This window comes from Musa acuminata, chromosome BXJ2-7 (assembly GCF_036884655.1).
Source record: "Musa acuminata AAA Group cultivar baxijiao chromosome BXJ2-7, Cavendish_Baxijiao_AAA, whole genome shotgun sequence".
Lineage (NCBI taxonomy): Eukaryota > Viridiplantae > Streptophyta > Magnoliopsida > Zingiberales > Musaceae > Musa > Musa acuminata.
The window spans coordinates 924,734-941,890 of NC_088344.1; the positions used below are offsets into that span (position 1 = coordinate 924,734).

Sequence of the window (17,157 nt, forward strand, 5' to 3'; positions counted from 1 at the left end):
TTCTATGAATATTACAATAGTAAGAAAGACTATGGATTTAATGAGTAAATATCATGGTACTGCAGAGGCAGGTCTTTCATGCTTGTATTAAATTTCACATCGGGTGAAAGATTTGGTCGTCAACGTATAGGAGCTATGTACCACTGAGAGAAAATTTCAAGTGCAAAATGCTAGTCATAGGTGCCCAACAAGCCAATCACGTGAGTGATGGCACGTGTGACTTGATAAAGAATCTTTTTGCTTATTATATTTTTGGCGTATATCACTTTATAACTATTGCATAAATGCATATGTATTGTGATGTCCTTGGATTTGTGCAATGGGAATCGGATCGTGATGAGATCACGATAATGAGATCGATTCACCTTTAAACACATATCCTAAATAATCCCGGTCATAGGTTACTCGAGAGGGACATCGTGATAACCGGATAGACTGGTGTGCTGTATACCCGTCCATATGATGGATGCAGCTGGTCTCATAGCTGCTCGTGTAGGGACACTAGGGATACAGTACAGGTGCTCATTGGAGAATGAGTTCACTGATTGATCCGCTTACGGAATGCTGGATGGTTGATGATGCCTTATTGTCAGACAACGATTCCGTAGTCCTAGTGGTGTATCTGGTTCTTAGACTTGAGACACCAAGGATGTCCTGTATGAGTGCTCCACTCTTTGATACCAGACTTATAGGTTTGGCTGTTCCCAGATCTAGTACAGCTGGTCATTGGGAGTGGTAGTCGACCTTACGAGGGCTATTGAGTGTCGATAGAGGATCATCCACTCTCGGTATCATGAGAGGAATATCCCATGTGTTCTTGCTCAGACAAATCCCTGGCCAGGGTCATTCGGGTTGAGAGAGAAAGAGTTCTCCGGGAGAATCCGATTAGAGCGAGACTCAAGTAGAAACCGTATGGGTCTGACAGCACCATGCTCGATATACGGTCTCTGGGATATTAGATGGATGAGGGACTATAGGTACATGGTAACTGAGGACAGACAGGTCCAATGGATTGGATTCCCCCGTATCGTCTGGGGACTACGGCGTAGTGGCCTAGTACTTCCGTAGTCGATGAGTCGAGTGAATTATTACAGAGATAATAATTCACTTAGTTAGAAGGAGTTCTGACAGGTATGACTCACGGCCAGCTCGATATTGGGCCTAGAGGGTCACACATATATGGTAGGCATTGCGATGAGTAGAGGTTCGGATATGAGATATCCGACGGAGCCCTTGTCTTATTGGATGCAGATCCAATACCCACTAGGGAAAGGACCCATTAGGGTTTTGACACGGGATCTCTATAAATAGGAGGGATTCACAGCCTCATAGGCTAGAGTCTTTGCTTGCCCTTCCTATTCTCCTCTCCCTCTCCACCTCAGAGTAGGCCTGGAGTTTTGAGGAGCGTCGTCGCAACCCTGCTGTGTGGATCACCGCTAGAGAGGAGGACGCTTGACCTCCTTCACCCTCTCCTGAGGATCTGCAAGGAAACAGGGATATACGATCTCCCTAGGTAACACAATCTCTATACGCAGTTTTGTGTTTTGCGGATTTTGCGCACCAATCTTCGCACGACGACGAACATCTTTTTGGGAATCGGGGATTTTTGTTTTCTTGTTCTTCCGCTGCGCATATGATGTCGCCCCCCCATGATTTCCCAACAGTGGTATCAGAGCCAGGTTGTTCGTGCGAATGATTGGTTTTTGAACTGCGTGTGTTGTGTTTAGGAAGAATATTGACGTCAAAATCGTTGACGCAAAAGCAAGGAAGGGCAGCAACAGTTGCTGCCCTCGATCTGCATGCCTGCAGCCAGCCGCAGCCAGGCAGCACAGCGCCGGCGCATGCGCAAGCGCTGTGCCTGCAGTAGCCGGCCGGCGATCTGCTTGCAGCAGGCTTGCGGCCGGCGGGGCTGGGAGCCCGCTCGGTAGAAGCGCCTGCGGCCACTGAGCCCGCGGGCAGAGGCGCCGCGGGGCAGCAGCGCGGGCTGAGGCACCGCAGGGCAGCGGCGCCTGTGGCCGCTGCTCCCATGGGCAAAAACCCCGCAGGGGCGGCCGCCAGCGAGACAGCACCACCTGCGGGCGCTGACTCGCGGGCAGAACCGCCCGCGAAGGCGGCGGCGCCCGCGGGGGCGCCCACCTGCAGCGGCAGCGACCCCAGCGGGCGTGCCACCTGCAAGCGAGGGCAGTGCCCTCGCCCTCGCCGCACAGGCCGCCGCCAGCAGGGTGGCGGCGGCGGCGGCGCAGCAGCGAAAAGGGGAAAGGGTATTAGGGTTTTCTGCGCAAAAGATAGTTTTGCCCCTCGGAATTTGAGAAATTCCAGTTTCTGTCTTTTGTCCAAATTACGAAAATACCCTTAGGAATTGAGAAATTCCCTATATATCCCTGATTTCAGAAAATATTAATTAATTAAAAGGTTTAGTTGATTATTATTTTTATTATCTAGTAGTCCTACATAATGACGATTATTTATACATGTGATGTATGATGAGTGGACGGATGATCATGGACCGTGTGATGTGTGTACTTGTGATTATTATTATTGAGGTCTGCGAACCTCCATTATATTTCTCGTTTATTGTCGGGCCTGCGTGCCTATGATTAAGTTGTAATCACATGAGGAGGCGCAGCGGGAGCGTGGAAGCCATAGCGGGACCCACGAGACGGACGATCGTGATGCATGAAGATGCATCAAGATGTCGACGGAACCAACGAGGACGAGATGGACGATCACAAGGCATGGAGATGCACCGTTGCACACATAGATCTTGATGTGAGTGATTAGGCCTACTGGCTCGGGCCTAATCATATGAGGTTGTGGTCCATGATCATCTGGTGTGATTGCTTATACACATACTAGATATGTATATATATTTGCATGCGATGTAGATATATATTAAATATGTACATGTGTGACATGTCATAATAGGAGACCAAATCATAGAAACATCTCTCGATAATATTAAGTCGGTAAACGTGAGGCAATTAGATTGACCCACGTGGCCTTCCATCGTTATGAGTAGGAACCGAATCCCGGTGTAGGTTGAGTTGGTCGAGTCCCTCGAGACTCACCTATATCGCGATTCGCTATCTTGCTTACGACATAGAGATGTCACCGGTGACCTGAGGGCATGATATGCTTGGTCGAGTCCCTCGAGGGTATATCATCAAATCAGACTCATCTTGTAACGAAGGTGTTGACTTAACCGAGCATCATGGTTGGTCGAGTCCCTCGAGGCCATGGTGATTCGGAGGCCGAACAGGACGAGAATCACAAGGAGTTGTGATCGGCAAGAGTTGTCTACCTTTTAGGCTTAGTGTGATTGGTCGAGTCCCTCGAGGTTACACTAAGACGCTGATTGGATCCTGATCCCCACTAGAAGTTTGCCGGAGACTTCCGTTTCACGTGCTGAGGGTGTCGCGTGACTCGTTAGTAAAATAGTGGGAGCATATTAAGATAGAAGTCCATATCTTGATAGTTTATTTCTTGCAAAATCTGCATGTTATTCATTTTTGCTACATCTTTATTTTCAGAAAATGTCGCTTTCAAATCCCTTACGTGGCATACTTGATGTCAACCGCCTCACTGGTCCAAATTATACGGATTGGCTCCGTAACTTGAGAATTGTTCTCACAGCGGAGAAAATCGTGTACGTCCTTGATACAGTGATGCCTACGCCCGAAGAAGGGGCAAGCGAGGATGAGATCGCTCGCTACGTGAAGTACATTGATGACTTCACTCTTGCTCAGTGCTATATGTTGGGCTCTATGACTCCAGAGTTACAGAGACAACATGAAAAGATGGATGCCAGATCCATTCTCCTACATGTCCGTAAATTGTTTGAGGAACAGGGAAGGACTCAATGATATGAGATATCCAAGAGCCTTTTCCGCGCTAGGATGACTGAGGGGACACCGGTTCAGAACCATGTCCTAAAGATGATTGAGTGGATAGAGAAACTCACAGGTCTAGGAATGGTCCTAGAGGATAACTTATGTGTGGACATTGTGCTTCAGTCCCTACCAGATTCCTTTTCACAGTTCATAATGAACTTTAATATGAACAAGCTTGAGGTGACTCTCCCAGAGCTCCTCAATATGTTGAGGGAGGCAGAGAGTATTATTAAGAAAGAGAAGCCAGTTCTCTACACTGGTGAGACCAGAAAGAAAAGGAAAGCAGAAAGGTCCCTTAAGAAGGGAAAGGGCAAGGGCAAACAAGGTAAAGCAAAGGTTGCTGAGAAAGACCCAACAAAGGACAGAGGCCAGTGCTTCCACTGTGGTAAAGATGGGCACTGGAAGAGAAACTGCAAAGAGTACCTTGCAGAAAGGGCGAAACAAAAGCTTGATGAAGCTTCAGGTACATTCATGATCGGTCTCCATTTGTCAGACTCTTATGATAACACATGGGTATTAGATACCGGTAGTGCTTATCATATATGTAATTCGTTGCAGGTTCTGGCAAGGCCTAGGAGACTAGAGAGAGGCGAGATGGACCTCAAGATGGGTAATGGAGCAAAAGTTGCTGTTTTAGCTGTTGGCGAGGTCGCCCTACATCTGCCTAGTGGAGCTTTTATTGCATTAGATGCATGTTATTTTGTTCCTTCTATTATCAAAAACATTATCTCCATTTCATGTTTAACAGTTAGTGGATATAAATTTGTTTTTGAGAACAATGGTTGTTCGATATTATTAGATGATAAGATCATCACGAAAGGAACATTGCATAATGGTTTATTTATGTTAGACACCACTCCACATATCATGAATATAAATATGTCCAAAAGGAAACGAGATGAGTTGAACAGTGCATACCTGTGGCATTGTAGGCTAGGTCACATCCATGAAAGAAGGATTCAAAAGTTGCTAAATGATGGATATCTAGATCCATTCGACTATGTGTCATATGCAACTTGTGAGCCTTGCATTCGTGGAAAACTGACCAACTCTCCATTTAGTGGAACTGGAGAGAGAGCCACTGAGTTGTTGAAACTCATACATAGTGATGTATGTGGACCCATGTCAACTCATGCCATTGGAGGTTACTCCTACTTCATTACATTTACTGATGATTTCTCAAGGTATGGATATGTGTACTTAATGAAGTACAAGTCCGAGGCCTTTGAGAAATTCAGAGAGTATAAGAATGAGGTGGAGAACCAGACTGGAAAGAGTATCAAAACTCTTCGATCAGATCGAGGAGGTGAGTACTTAAGTACAGAGTTTACTCACTTCCTCAAGGACCATGGGATATTATCCCAATGGACACCTCCTTATACACCTCAGCTCAATGGTGTCTCTGAAAGGAGAAATCGTACATTATTAGATATGGTACGGTCCATGATGAGTTTCGCTGACCTACCCATCTCATTCTGGGGATATGCCCTAGAAACCGCAGCTTACCTTCTGAACAGAGTTCCAACTAAGTCGGTGGTGTCTACACCATATGAGATATGGAAAGGGAAGAAGCCTGATCTTAAAGTAGTTAAGATTTGGGGCTGCTCTGCCCATGTTAAAAGACACAACCCCGATAAGTTAGAATCAAGGACAGGGCGATGTAAATTTGTGGGATACCCCAAGGAAACTTGTGGGTATTACTTCTATCATCTCGAGGACCAAAAGGTCTTTGTAGCTAAGAGAGCAGTGTTCCTTGAGAAGGAACACATTCTTGACGGAGACAGTGGGAGAATGATAGAATTGAGCGAGGTTGGAGAACCAAGCTCAAGCACCACTCTATAGCCCGAGTCTGTTCAGGTATCTAATACACAAGTTTCAACTTTACGCAGGTCTGATAGAGTATCCCATCCTCCTGAGAGATATGTGGGACATATTAGAGCAGAGGATGTAGAGGATATTGATCCTCAGACCTACGAGGAGGCTATTATGAGTATAGACTCCGGGAAGTGGAAAGAAGCCATGAATTCTGAGATGGATTCTATGTACTCCAATAAGGTTTGGAACCTAGTTGATGCACCCGAAGGTATTGTACCCATCGGTTGCAAGTGGATCTTTAAGAAAAAGATCGGAGTAGATGGAAAGGTAGAGACCTATAAAGCAAGGCTAGTGGCTAAGGGGTATCGTCAAAGGCAAGGTGTTGACTACGACGAAACTTTCTCACCCGTAGCAATGCTAAAATCCATCAGAATTCTATTGGCTATTGCAGCACACTATGATTATGAGATCTGGCAGATGGATGTGAAAACCGCATTCCTCAACGGGAACCTGGAGGAGGAGGTGTATATGATGCAACCTGAGGGATTCGTGTCCAAGAACTGCCCAGATAAGGTGTGTAGGTTGCTTAGATCCATTTATGGACTAAAGCAAGCTTCCCGAAGTTGGAACATAAGATTTGATGAGGCAATCAGATCTTATGACTTCGTTAAGAACGAAGATGAGCCTTGTGTATACAGAAAGGTAAGTGGGAGCGCTATTAGCTTTTTGGTGTTATATGTGGATGACATCCTCATCATTGGGAATGACATAGGAATGCTATCCACAATAAAGGCTTGGTTATCTAGACACTTCTCCATGAAGGACTTAGGAGAAGCATCTTATATCTTGGGGATTAGAATCTATAGAGATAGATCCAAAAGGATGCTTGGCTTGTCCCAGTCCAGGTACATAGAAACTATTGTCAAAAGGTTTGGCATGGAAAATTCCAAAAGAGGTCTCATACCGATGAGACATGGGATATCGCTTTCTACGAGTATGTCCCCAAAGACTCCAGAAGAAAGGGCGAACATGGATATGATACCTTATGCCTCAGCAATAGGGTCTATCATGTATGCCATGCTATGTACTAGGCCTGCTGATATAGCGCATGCTCTGAGTGTCACGAGCAGGTATCAGGCGGATCCAGGCTTGGAGCACTGGAAAGCAGTAAAGTGTATCCTTAAGTACTTGAGAAGGACTAAGGATCTTTTACTAGTATATGGAGGTAATAGCCTTAAGGTTGAAGGCTACACTGACTCAAGTTTTCAGTCTGATGTCGATGATAGCAAGTCGAATTCAGGGTATGTGTACACCTTGAATGGAGGAGCAGTGTGCTGGAAGAGTTCCAAGCAAGATACCACTGCTGACTCGACCACAGAGGCGGAGTACATTGCTGCATCAGATGCAGCAAAGGAGGGAGTCTGGTTGAAGAAGTTCATCACAGATTTGGGAGTCGTGCCGGATAGTGAGGAGCCGATTTCCCTATATTGCGACAACAACGGGGCAATTGCTCAAGCGAAGGAACCTAGGTCTCATCAGAAATCTAAGCATGTTCTGAGGAGGTTCCACCTTATCAGAGAGATCGTGACCCGAGGAGATGTAGCAGTGGAAAGAGTTCCATCCGAAGATAACATTGCAGATCCACTAACAAAGCCATTGTCTCAGATTGTCTTTGAGCGTCACAGGGGTCTGATGGGGATCAGACACATAGGTGATTGGCTTTAGGTCAAGTGGGAGATTGCTAGTCATAGGTGCCCAACAAGCCAATCACGTGAGTGATGGCACGTGTGACTTGATAAAGAATCTTTTTGCTTATTATATTTTTGGCGTATATCACTTTATAACTATTGCATAAATGCATATGTATTGTGATGTCCTTGGATTTGTGCAATGGGAATCGGATCGTGATGAGATCACGATAATGAGATCGATTCACCTTTAAACACATATCCTAAATAATCCCGGTCATAGGTTACTCGAGAGGGACATCGTGATAACCGGATAGACTGGTGTGCTGTATACCCGTCCATATGATGGATGCAGCTGGTCTCATAGCTGCTCGTGTAGGGACACTAGGGATACAGTACAGGTGCTCATTGGAGAATGAGTTCACTGATTGATCCGCTTACGGAATGCTGGATGGTTGATGATGCCTTATTGTCAGACAACGATTCCGTAGTCCTAGTGGTGTATCTGGTTCTTAGACTTGAGACACCAAGGATGTCCTGTATGAGTGCTCCACTCTTTGATACCAGACTTATAGGTTTGGCTGTTCCCAGATCTAGTACAGCTGGTCATTGGGAGTGGTAGTCGACCTTACGAGGGCTATTGAGTGTCGATAGAGGATCATCCACTCTCGGTATCATGAGAGGAATATCCCATGTGTTCTTGCTCAGACAAATCCCTGGCCAGGGTCATTCGGGTTGAGAGAGAAAGAGTTCTCCGGGAGAATCCGATTAGAGCGAGACTCAAGTAGAAACCGTATGGGTCTGACAGCACCATGCTCGATATACGGTCTCTGGGATATTAGATGGATGAAGGACTATAGGTACATGGTAACTGAGGACAGACAGGTCCAATGGATTGGATTCCCCTGTATCGTCTGGGGACTACGGCGTAGTGGCCTAGTACTTCCGTAGTCGATGAGTCGAGTGAATTATTACAGAGATAATAATTCACTTAGTTAGAAGGAGTTCTGACAGGTATGACTCACGGCCAGCTCGATATTGGGCCTAGAGGGTCACACACATATGGTAGGCATTGCGATGAGTAGAGGTTCGGATATGAGATATCCGACGGAGCCCTTGTCTTATTGGATGCAGATCCAATACCCACTAGGGAAAGGACCCATTAGGGTTTTGACACGGGATCTCTATAAATAGGAGGGATTCACAGCCTCATAGGCTAGAGTCTTTGCTTGCCCTTCCTATTCTCCTCTCCCTCTCCACCTCAGAGTAGGCCTGGAGTTTTGAGGAGCGTCGTCGCAACCCTGCTGTGTGGATCACCGCTAGAGAGGAGGACGCTTGACCTCCTTCACCCTCTCCTGAGGATCTGCAAGGAAACAGGGATATACGATCTCCCTAGGTAACACAATCTCTATACGCAGTTTTGTGTTTTGCGGATTTTGCGCACCAATCTTCGCACGACGACGAACATCTTTTTGGGAATCGGGGATTTTTGTTTTCTTGTTCTTCCGCTGCGCATATGATGTCGCCCCCCCATGATTTCCCAACACAAAAATCAATGAGTCACTTGGGGGGACTTGATCATACAAATGTATGATCAAAGCGATTAGAAAGTTAGACTGCTCTAGAACTCATATTCACTTAAGGAAGTCCAACAAGTTAGAGAATAAGGTTGAGTAAGCAAACATTGCTATTAAGGACAAAAAGGAGAACAAAATCAGCATGAGTCCTCCAACAAGATAGCGGAAGCCACGTATGAGAGCTTTAATATATTTTTCTATCGACCAAAGGGAACTGCTCGAAGGATATAAATGTGTTAAAATAAGTGTCCAAAAGGGGTGAGGAAGCGACGAGTCTAGAGAGACTTAGTTACCAAAAACTAAGGATTAATTAGAATGAAGGAAGACTTAGAGGAGTACCAGAGTGCCATAAATATGAACCTATCGATTGCAAAGAAAAGAGATGCAAATACGAGACAACAAATAGTAGGGCCATGATTATAGTAGTGTCATGGTGCCACAAAGGCGAGACTTTCAGGAGTCATCGATCCCTTGCTCTCATGAAGGGAGAGTACATGGTTGTGAAAAGGAGTCGAGAAGGTAGAGAATACAAAGGTAAACCTTAAGTACTAAAATAAAGCTAAAGGGTAAAGGCCAGAGAACTTTGAAAGACTAGTGCTAACGAACTTCTCATCAAAATAACCGAAAATGAGAGATTTCAGGTCATGTAAGAGTGCCCGACCAAAGAACAAAACTAGCGTGTTGTACCTTTTCTACTCAAAGTTATGAGACAAAAATGATGGAGGAAACGATATAATCCCTAGAGGTGACTAAAACTATTAAAGACTTACTCTAAGTGAGGGCAAAATTTTATTTTATTTTTAGTAAAACTTCTTAGATTTCAAAGGTTTGATGGTAATGAGGAGATAAATTATAGCACCTAACTCAATATAAGAAGTACAAACACTTTAAGTTCTTCAAAAATATGAGCAAAAAGGGCAAAATCAATTACCTTTGTCTTCTCAACTCTTAAGAGAATGAGCAAAACCGAATACCATAGTTCTCTTGTTTATCTAGCAAAGGAGCTTTGTACATATTCAAAGACCATTCAAATAAATTAAGTATAAGACAATAATTGTCAAATCCTTACTAATGGTGATCGATTATATTAAGAGTAGATTATCCGCTTCATTTTTCAATATAATGTTAATCGAAAGCGAGAGTAATGCGAATATACTTGGAGGTGACAACTAAGTAAAAGATGAATCGATGGACAAATTTTATGAAGGAAAGACCTCAAAAACTTCAAAGTCGATGAGGCGATGCACGTTAAAGCTCTAATAAACATCCAACCAATTTAAGCAGCACGTGACATTTTAGAGACCAGTGCATAATAAGGAATGTCATTTTCTTCATATGAAAGAATTGTAAGAACTAACAAAGATCAACACGACTTAATCAACCCCACACCAAAGTCAGGGTTATTGGTGAGTTAAAGCAGCATGACAGATCAAAGTTCGACTACTCAATAACAGAGGTGGAGAGCAGCTAAGAGCTAGGAGGTGTGTTGCAATTGGAGCAAAAGATTGAAAAATAAACAAAGGCAAGGATATACAGCATCTGTAAAGGCTTCGATAAGAACATTAATGGAATTAACAGGAGAGAATGTCACAAACAAAGCTATAAATATGATGTTCAATGTAATGCTCGTGTATGTCTATGTCTTTTGATTTTGTTCATACTTTGTACAATATGTAAAGGGCTTGCATTAAGCTGTGTAATCCTATTTGATTGGCTTTTGTAGTCATTTCAGGCTTGTAAATATTGATTGTGCAATCGTTGCGTAGAAACAAGACTACCTAGAAATAAGCCATCTAGACAATCATTTTGAGATTTTTTAGCTTCATAGAATAATGCAGAGTGTTAACCAATATTATACCCGAAAGCTACCCGAGTGGCACATGACAAGATAAGTCTTTAAGATAGTGATATCGAGTTGGTTCGCTATCTTATTTCGTAGCAGAATCATATAAGTACTTGTGAAAACTTATTTTATCATAATGAATCACATTGAATCCTTTATCGCACGACCATTCAAAACTTGTGAAGTCTATTAAGATAACTATTTATGATATCTCGATTTAAATTCTTCTTCTAACTCATATTCTCTTTTGCATATTCTTAAAGGACTATAAGAGATTTTGAAGAGATCAACCACGAACAATTAAGGCTATCATATAACTTAAACAAAACCAACTAAATCCATACGGTTGGCAACACCATTGAAAAAAAAAAAAATTTCCGAAAGAGAAACATACAACATATGATTTCAAGATACTGGCAATCCTTTATTGGACTTAATGAGAAGATAAAATATACGGTTACTTGCGGCCTGAAATTGCAATCTACGGTGCAGAAGCAAAGCTTAATACTACAATTACAACTCCATTACCGAAGGTTAACGACATTGAGCAAGCTACAATTACAACTCCATTACTGAAGGCTCCGTTCAGCCGGCCATTCGCCATTCAAAAATTTACAAGCAAAGATGAAGATGGTGGACACGCCGATCACGAGTGTGCCTCAACGGATCTTGAAAGTGGAGGAAGCCCAAAAGAGACACAGAGACATCTGGGTATTGCAGCTCAACATTTGCACCATGTAATCACTGCAGTCGATGGTGGCGAGTTACAGGCTACCACTTGTAGGCAAAGCCCACCAGTAGGGACCCTTATGATGTGCCCGTCGTCTTTCAAAAGAGAGGTTCATGAAACCTAAAAAATTGCACAGTAAGATATGTTAACAATTCATGTTAGACCTAAAAAACCAAAATGTAAGAGCAAGTCATAGTATCATACTTGAAACTCTCATTTAGCTTCTATTTATATTTACCATGTTAGATATTAAAATCACAGCCAGATGCCCATTGAATGTCAACAAAGAAAAAGAAAAAGATCAACTAGATTATAGGTGATGCATGAAACAAAGCAACGGCTGGTAACTATTGACCTCTCATGGGTTTGACCAATACTTCAATATCTATAAAATACCATATACCATAAAGAACTGACAAATAGATAGTTTACCTACAGATCCAAAATCGTCCGTCGAAGAAAAAGGCGCAAACAAATACACTAATTGATGGCCTCTGATTAATTATGAGTTGGCCTATGTATTATCAAACATACTTTCCGTGATTGTAGCATGTATACTTATACGCAGCAAAAACAGAGGAGCATTAAAAGCACCATGTCTTTGTATTGGCTGTAACTTGCAAGCAAGTTTAGGTTCCCCTTAAAACTGTATGGCCACATTATAACCCTCACTACGACTAATTTAAAAAAAAACATATATATATATATATATATATATATATATATATATATATATGCAGCTTCAAGTTTGAGAGCTCTTCTCATAGCGTATCGGATAATTGATTCATTAACTTGATAGAGGATTGAATCACATGGTCCAAAATGGTGTCTAAAACCCAAACCGATGCATACCTCAGAATAGCTCTTAATTACCATTATAAAATATCATGTAACTTCAATTTGGAGAGCTACTGTCATGAAGCATAACTGACTCATTAACTTGATATAAGGCTAAATCATGCGATCTGAAATGCTTCAATTCAAAGGCTAAACTAACATAAAGCTCATAATTATCCTAGTATGGCATATGAGGCAAAGTTTGATGGTGGTTTCACAAATGCCTCCAACCTCATACATGATTAGCTTTTCCCTAATAGAGTCCCTCATTATGCATAATAGATCCTAAATGTTTAAACTCAAATTAAGAGTAGTAAATTCTTGTAGTTCTATATATCCTCCACTTTCAATATGGATGGTGTTGCAGCTACATTACTCGAACAAGATTTGATTTTTACCTATTGAAGACCATGTTTGGAGTAGTTTTTCCAGGCTCAGAAGGAATTCATCTCAAGACAGTAAGTCCTTCTCTTCATGAGTGTGCTGGTCGCAGACTTGTATGGCTCTTCAAAGGCATCTGAAACCCAGCAATTGTCCGAGGACCCAATGGATCCACTGAAACCAGCCTCACTCATCTGCTCCTCACTTGGTCTGATAGCCAACAGCGTCGCACCCCTCAGCACCATTCCATTGGGCAGTTCCAACTGGTCAGCATACCATAGACGCATGCTTAGTGCTGGCAGAAGTGTTCGTTGCGAGCTCCTCGAAGCCATCCATGGCTTCATCTTTAATTCCTGCAGCTGCCGCCGGTCCATGGTCAGCAACCCCTGCCCATCCGCATCTATCAGATCTAAGCTCTCTAACGTCTCATGGTCTGCCACGATAGGATGGAGAAGGTAATGCCGCGCTGAAGCAGCAATCAGCGAGCTGATAGTCCACACTACTCTGCGCTTCAAGCTTCCGTCGTTGTAGAATGACTCCGGGATGCTCCGGCAATCATCACCACCACAAACGTTTGAGGAATTGGGGGGAACTGAAGATGATAAGGCAACGGAGGAGGCGCCAAGGATGACACAGCTTTCGAGGGTGGACCCGAAGTCGGCCCTCCACTTCAACAGGACGCCGTCGTCGACGCCGAGCTCGCTGTCGGGAAGCTCGATGCGGAGGCGCCGGATTTCCTTGAAATTCTTTAAGACCTCCGCTGGGGAATGGTGGGAGACATCGGACGATGGTGTTGAGGATGAAGAGGACGGTGACGCGGACTTCCTGGCCGCAGCGGAGACGGCATCAGCTGTCGCCAAGGAGGATGAGGAAGAGGAGAACAATTGACCGAGGGCGTGGAGGGGCTTGACGAGGCCGCCTAGGACGACGCGGGCGAGGTGGAAGAAGACGCCGCGGGGCTTGTCGGACCCGGCAGCAGCGGAGTCCGCCTCGGTGTCGGGGAAGAGGGAGGGCTCGTCGGAGACGACGCAGTCGACGCGGACGACGATGTCGTCAACGAGGCGGACGAGGGCGTGGAAGCGGCGGGACACGATACAGCACCGCCCCAAGGCCTTGATGTCGCCTACCCGGTTGAATACCACAAGAAGCACCGAGTCCGGCAGCCGGTCGAAGTGGTCAATCCCCTCCTCCGCCGCCGCCGGATCCCAGCGGCGTGGTCGCAATCCGTCCAGATCGGCCGCGGCTAGGCCGCCGGAGGACATCGGATCGGAGAATTCAACTAGTGGGGTGGAAAAGCAGAGGTGACGGGATCGGAGAGAAACCCAAACCCAAACCCTAACCGTAGGTTTTCCGGGAGCACGACTTTTAAAGGGTGTGATGAGGAAGGAGGAAAGGTTTTGGCGTCGGCTGTTTCTTACAATTTTTTTAACGTATAATTCTATTTAACAAATAAAAGGAAAAAAAAAACATACTTCCAAATAAATTTTCCTTTGCATTGAGAAAAATATTTAAATATAATTAATCGCCTCCTTTCCTTTCTCACTCTCTAATTAAATTATTATTAGAGTTTAAGGATATCAATATAGTTGATAAATACTTTGATAAACCATTCTAAAATTCTCGATTTGTATCTAATTTTCATCACTTATATTTTTCTAAACAATTATTATTGTATATACACGCTGATTAACTACTTAAATATTTTATTATCACTTTATATTTGATTTTAATTTACTAATTTATTTTGATATTTATGTGAACGTCCATATAATTTTATGAATGAGAAAGTTTGATGGAACACATTTGGTCGTCCAACGAATGCATTTATTCAATCACATTATATGTTGGAGATGAGTTATAGATTAAAATGAATGATAATCTATTCAAACATCAGAAAAGCCTTCTTTTTTCACTCAGTAATTAATTTCATCTGAAATATGTATATATATTTATATTGATGATGAGATTACAAACCCTAATTTGATATGATTTCCACATGACAGAGATAGTATTTAAGACAGAAATTGAAGCTTTTCCTAGCCATTTAATCTTTTGGAATCACCTAATCAAGCTTATCAACGAATTGTTAGAAATAAGAGTATATAATATGATTTATCATTAAAACAATTGGAAAGCTACTTATTAAAACTATTTGCCAAGAACAAAAAAATTGGTTGTATAGACAAAAGATTAGGGCAAGGATAAGTTTGAAGTCACCATCCAGTTGTGTTCAATCAAAAATTTCACAGGAATAAAATTAGAAATTTTTCCTTTTTTTTTCTTCTAGTTCTCAATTATCAAAACTTGGAAAGCTACCTTATAAAGCACTAGTGTCTCTATGTGGAACATGCATCGCATCAAATATCAACATGTAGGGTCTATTTGTCAGCCACAATGTGTGCAAGTTAATGTTGTATCAAAAAGTTTCCAAGATTGGTTCCTTGGTTGGCTAAGTGTCAGGATAGGGATCAGATAGCTACATTTCACATTTGATTCTAATGACATGGACTTTTGTGTTGAGACAATCAACAAGACACCAAGAGATGGATGTTCTTGTAATCATGTGCAATAATAGTTTGTCATTCATTATAATGGATAATTATGGCCTGTATTATAAAAGCACTTACCACACATTGTTTGATAACTTTGAGATAATGCTTGTAAAAAGATTTATCAGTAAGCGGAAACAATTCAAACATTGAGATCAGAATTAGGCCATGCACTTTAGCAGACCAGAAAAAAAACTACTACATCTACCAACTTCATAAGGACTAATTTTCTAATTCAATTGACCCTTCAAACTAGTAAATAGCAAGTACTGACGAAAAGTGTTCTTAACCATCTGAAATGAGAAAGTTCGTATGTGCCAAACCTGGGAGAATTTACTTACATCTGGTGTTGGATAATCCTGCTCTGTTCTTGTACTCTACAATGCAGAATATTTTCTGAAGTGTTTTTTATTCCTCCTTATAGGTACTTTCTCTTGCATTGATTCATCTGCTCAATGTTATGGAACAGAAAGATTGATTGGTACAGATATGTTTTCATTTGCACAAAAAGGAAGCAAAAAAGATAGATTGATTAGTACAGACATGTTTTCATTTACACAAAAAGAAACAAAAAAGTTTCTAATGTACACTGGATGAAAAATTAAGTCAACTAAGAGAGTTTAAGATTTATGATCATATGCAGCCAAATATCTTTGGTTCTAATGATTGCCATGTCCCATGCATGTGGCATATGTTCAATGTTTCCTGACTAATCATTCATTGTACAGAACTCTTCAGCCAAGACAGCACTAACAAAGTGTTCTTGCTGACAAGGGACAAGGACCTTGGATGAGTACTGATGACAAGGATGGATCAACAAATTCCATTGATTGGGGAGCACCTGTTCTTTTATCATGCCCAACATCAGTTTAAAAGGAAGAAAAATCAGTTAAAATGCTTGAAAGGCAGCCAAGGATCATGGAATGATTGGATTAAAAATGTATGCAGCCTTATTCTGCATATGGAGATATGTCTCATGCAACAAGATCAATGCCGTCAAAGTTTCTATCACAGCAATCATATCTCAGCATCATGATCCATGCAGCCTCACCTTGATCATTATAATGTTTAAGAGGAAATGGTAAAGGAATCATACTTTTTAAGCTAGTGTTTATTGATAAGAATCTGGAGAATCAACCTTAAAAATGCAAGTTTTGCTTAGAAAATAAAAGGACGGAGTGAGAAGACTTCCTTACATGTTCTCCATCAAGAAGAAAAGCTCTGAGACTGTATGCCTGTACTGGGAGAACACATCAAGAATCATACGAGATGAGGAATGCAACCAAAGAATGCTATCACTGGCAAATGTAATCAAATCCTTCCAAGAGTTCTTCCTCAATGCAAAATTTGTATCTCCCACATCATGCTTCAGTTTTACTTAAAAAGGATCCCCATATCATGTTGAAAAATTAGACAACGTAATAAAATAAATCTCTACCTGATACCTAGTTACCAATTTGCTACTAAACCTGGAAGCATATAAAATATTTCTCATATGATTGAGACAACATAAGAAGTTACCATGACTTAAGTACTGCACAATAGATCAAACTTCATATTTAAAAATGGTCTTCTAATTAGCACTCATCTAACAGATATTTTCATCTACAAACTGTTGCGAAGTCAATGGTATGTAGAATGAAGTCTAAATACATGAAATTTGCCATAACTTACTGGCTAAATATTATTCACATACATTTTCTAAGAAAAAGATATCAAATTGTCATTCTCTGAATCTAAAAGTACAATAAGTGATTCCTAGAAAGGGAGAAAAGGAGACTATAAATGATATAAATCACAAGGTGTCACGATTGTGTAACGTTATAAAAGGAGATCACTTAGCATCA

The 17,157-nt window shown here is 42.2% G+C and overlaps 1 protein-coding gene across 1 annotated transcript; it reads right to left on the reverse strand.

Annotated features, from left to right (window-relative positions):
- Positions 1 to 11,213: 11,213 nt before the first annotated feature.
- On the reverse strand, positions 11,214 to 14,195 carry LOC135583347 (F-box protein At5g46170-like). Its single transcript, XM_065115752.1, has 2 exons — positions 12,779 to 14,195; positions 11,214 to 11,663 (listed from the first exon to the last, which is right to left on the reverse strand). Exon 1 carries the CDS (start codon positions 14,021 to 14,023, stop codon positions 12,815 to 12,817), a length of 1,209 nt encoding a protein of 402 aa, XP_064971824.1. The 5' UTR covers positions 14,024 to 14,195; the 3' UTR covers positions 11,214 to 11,663; positions 12,779 to 12,814.
- Positions 14,196 to 17,157: the final 2,962 nt, after the last annotated feature.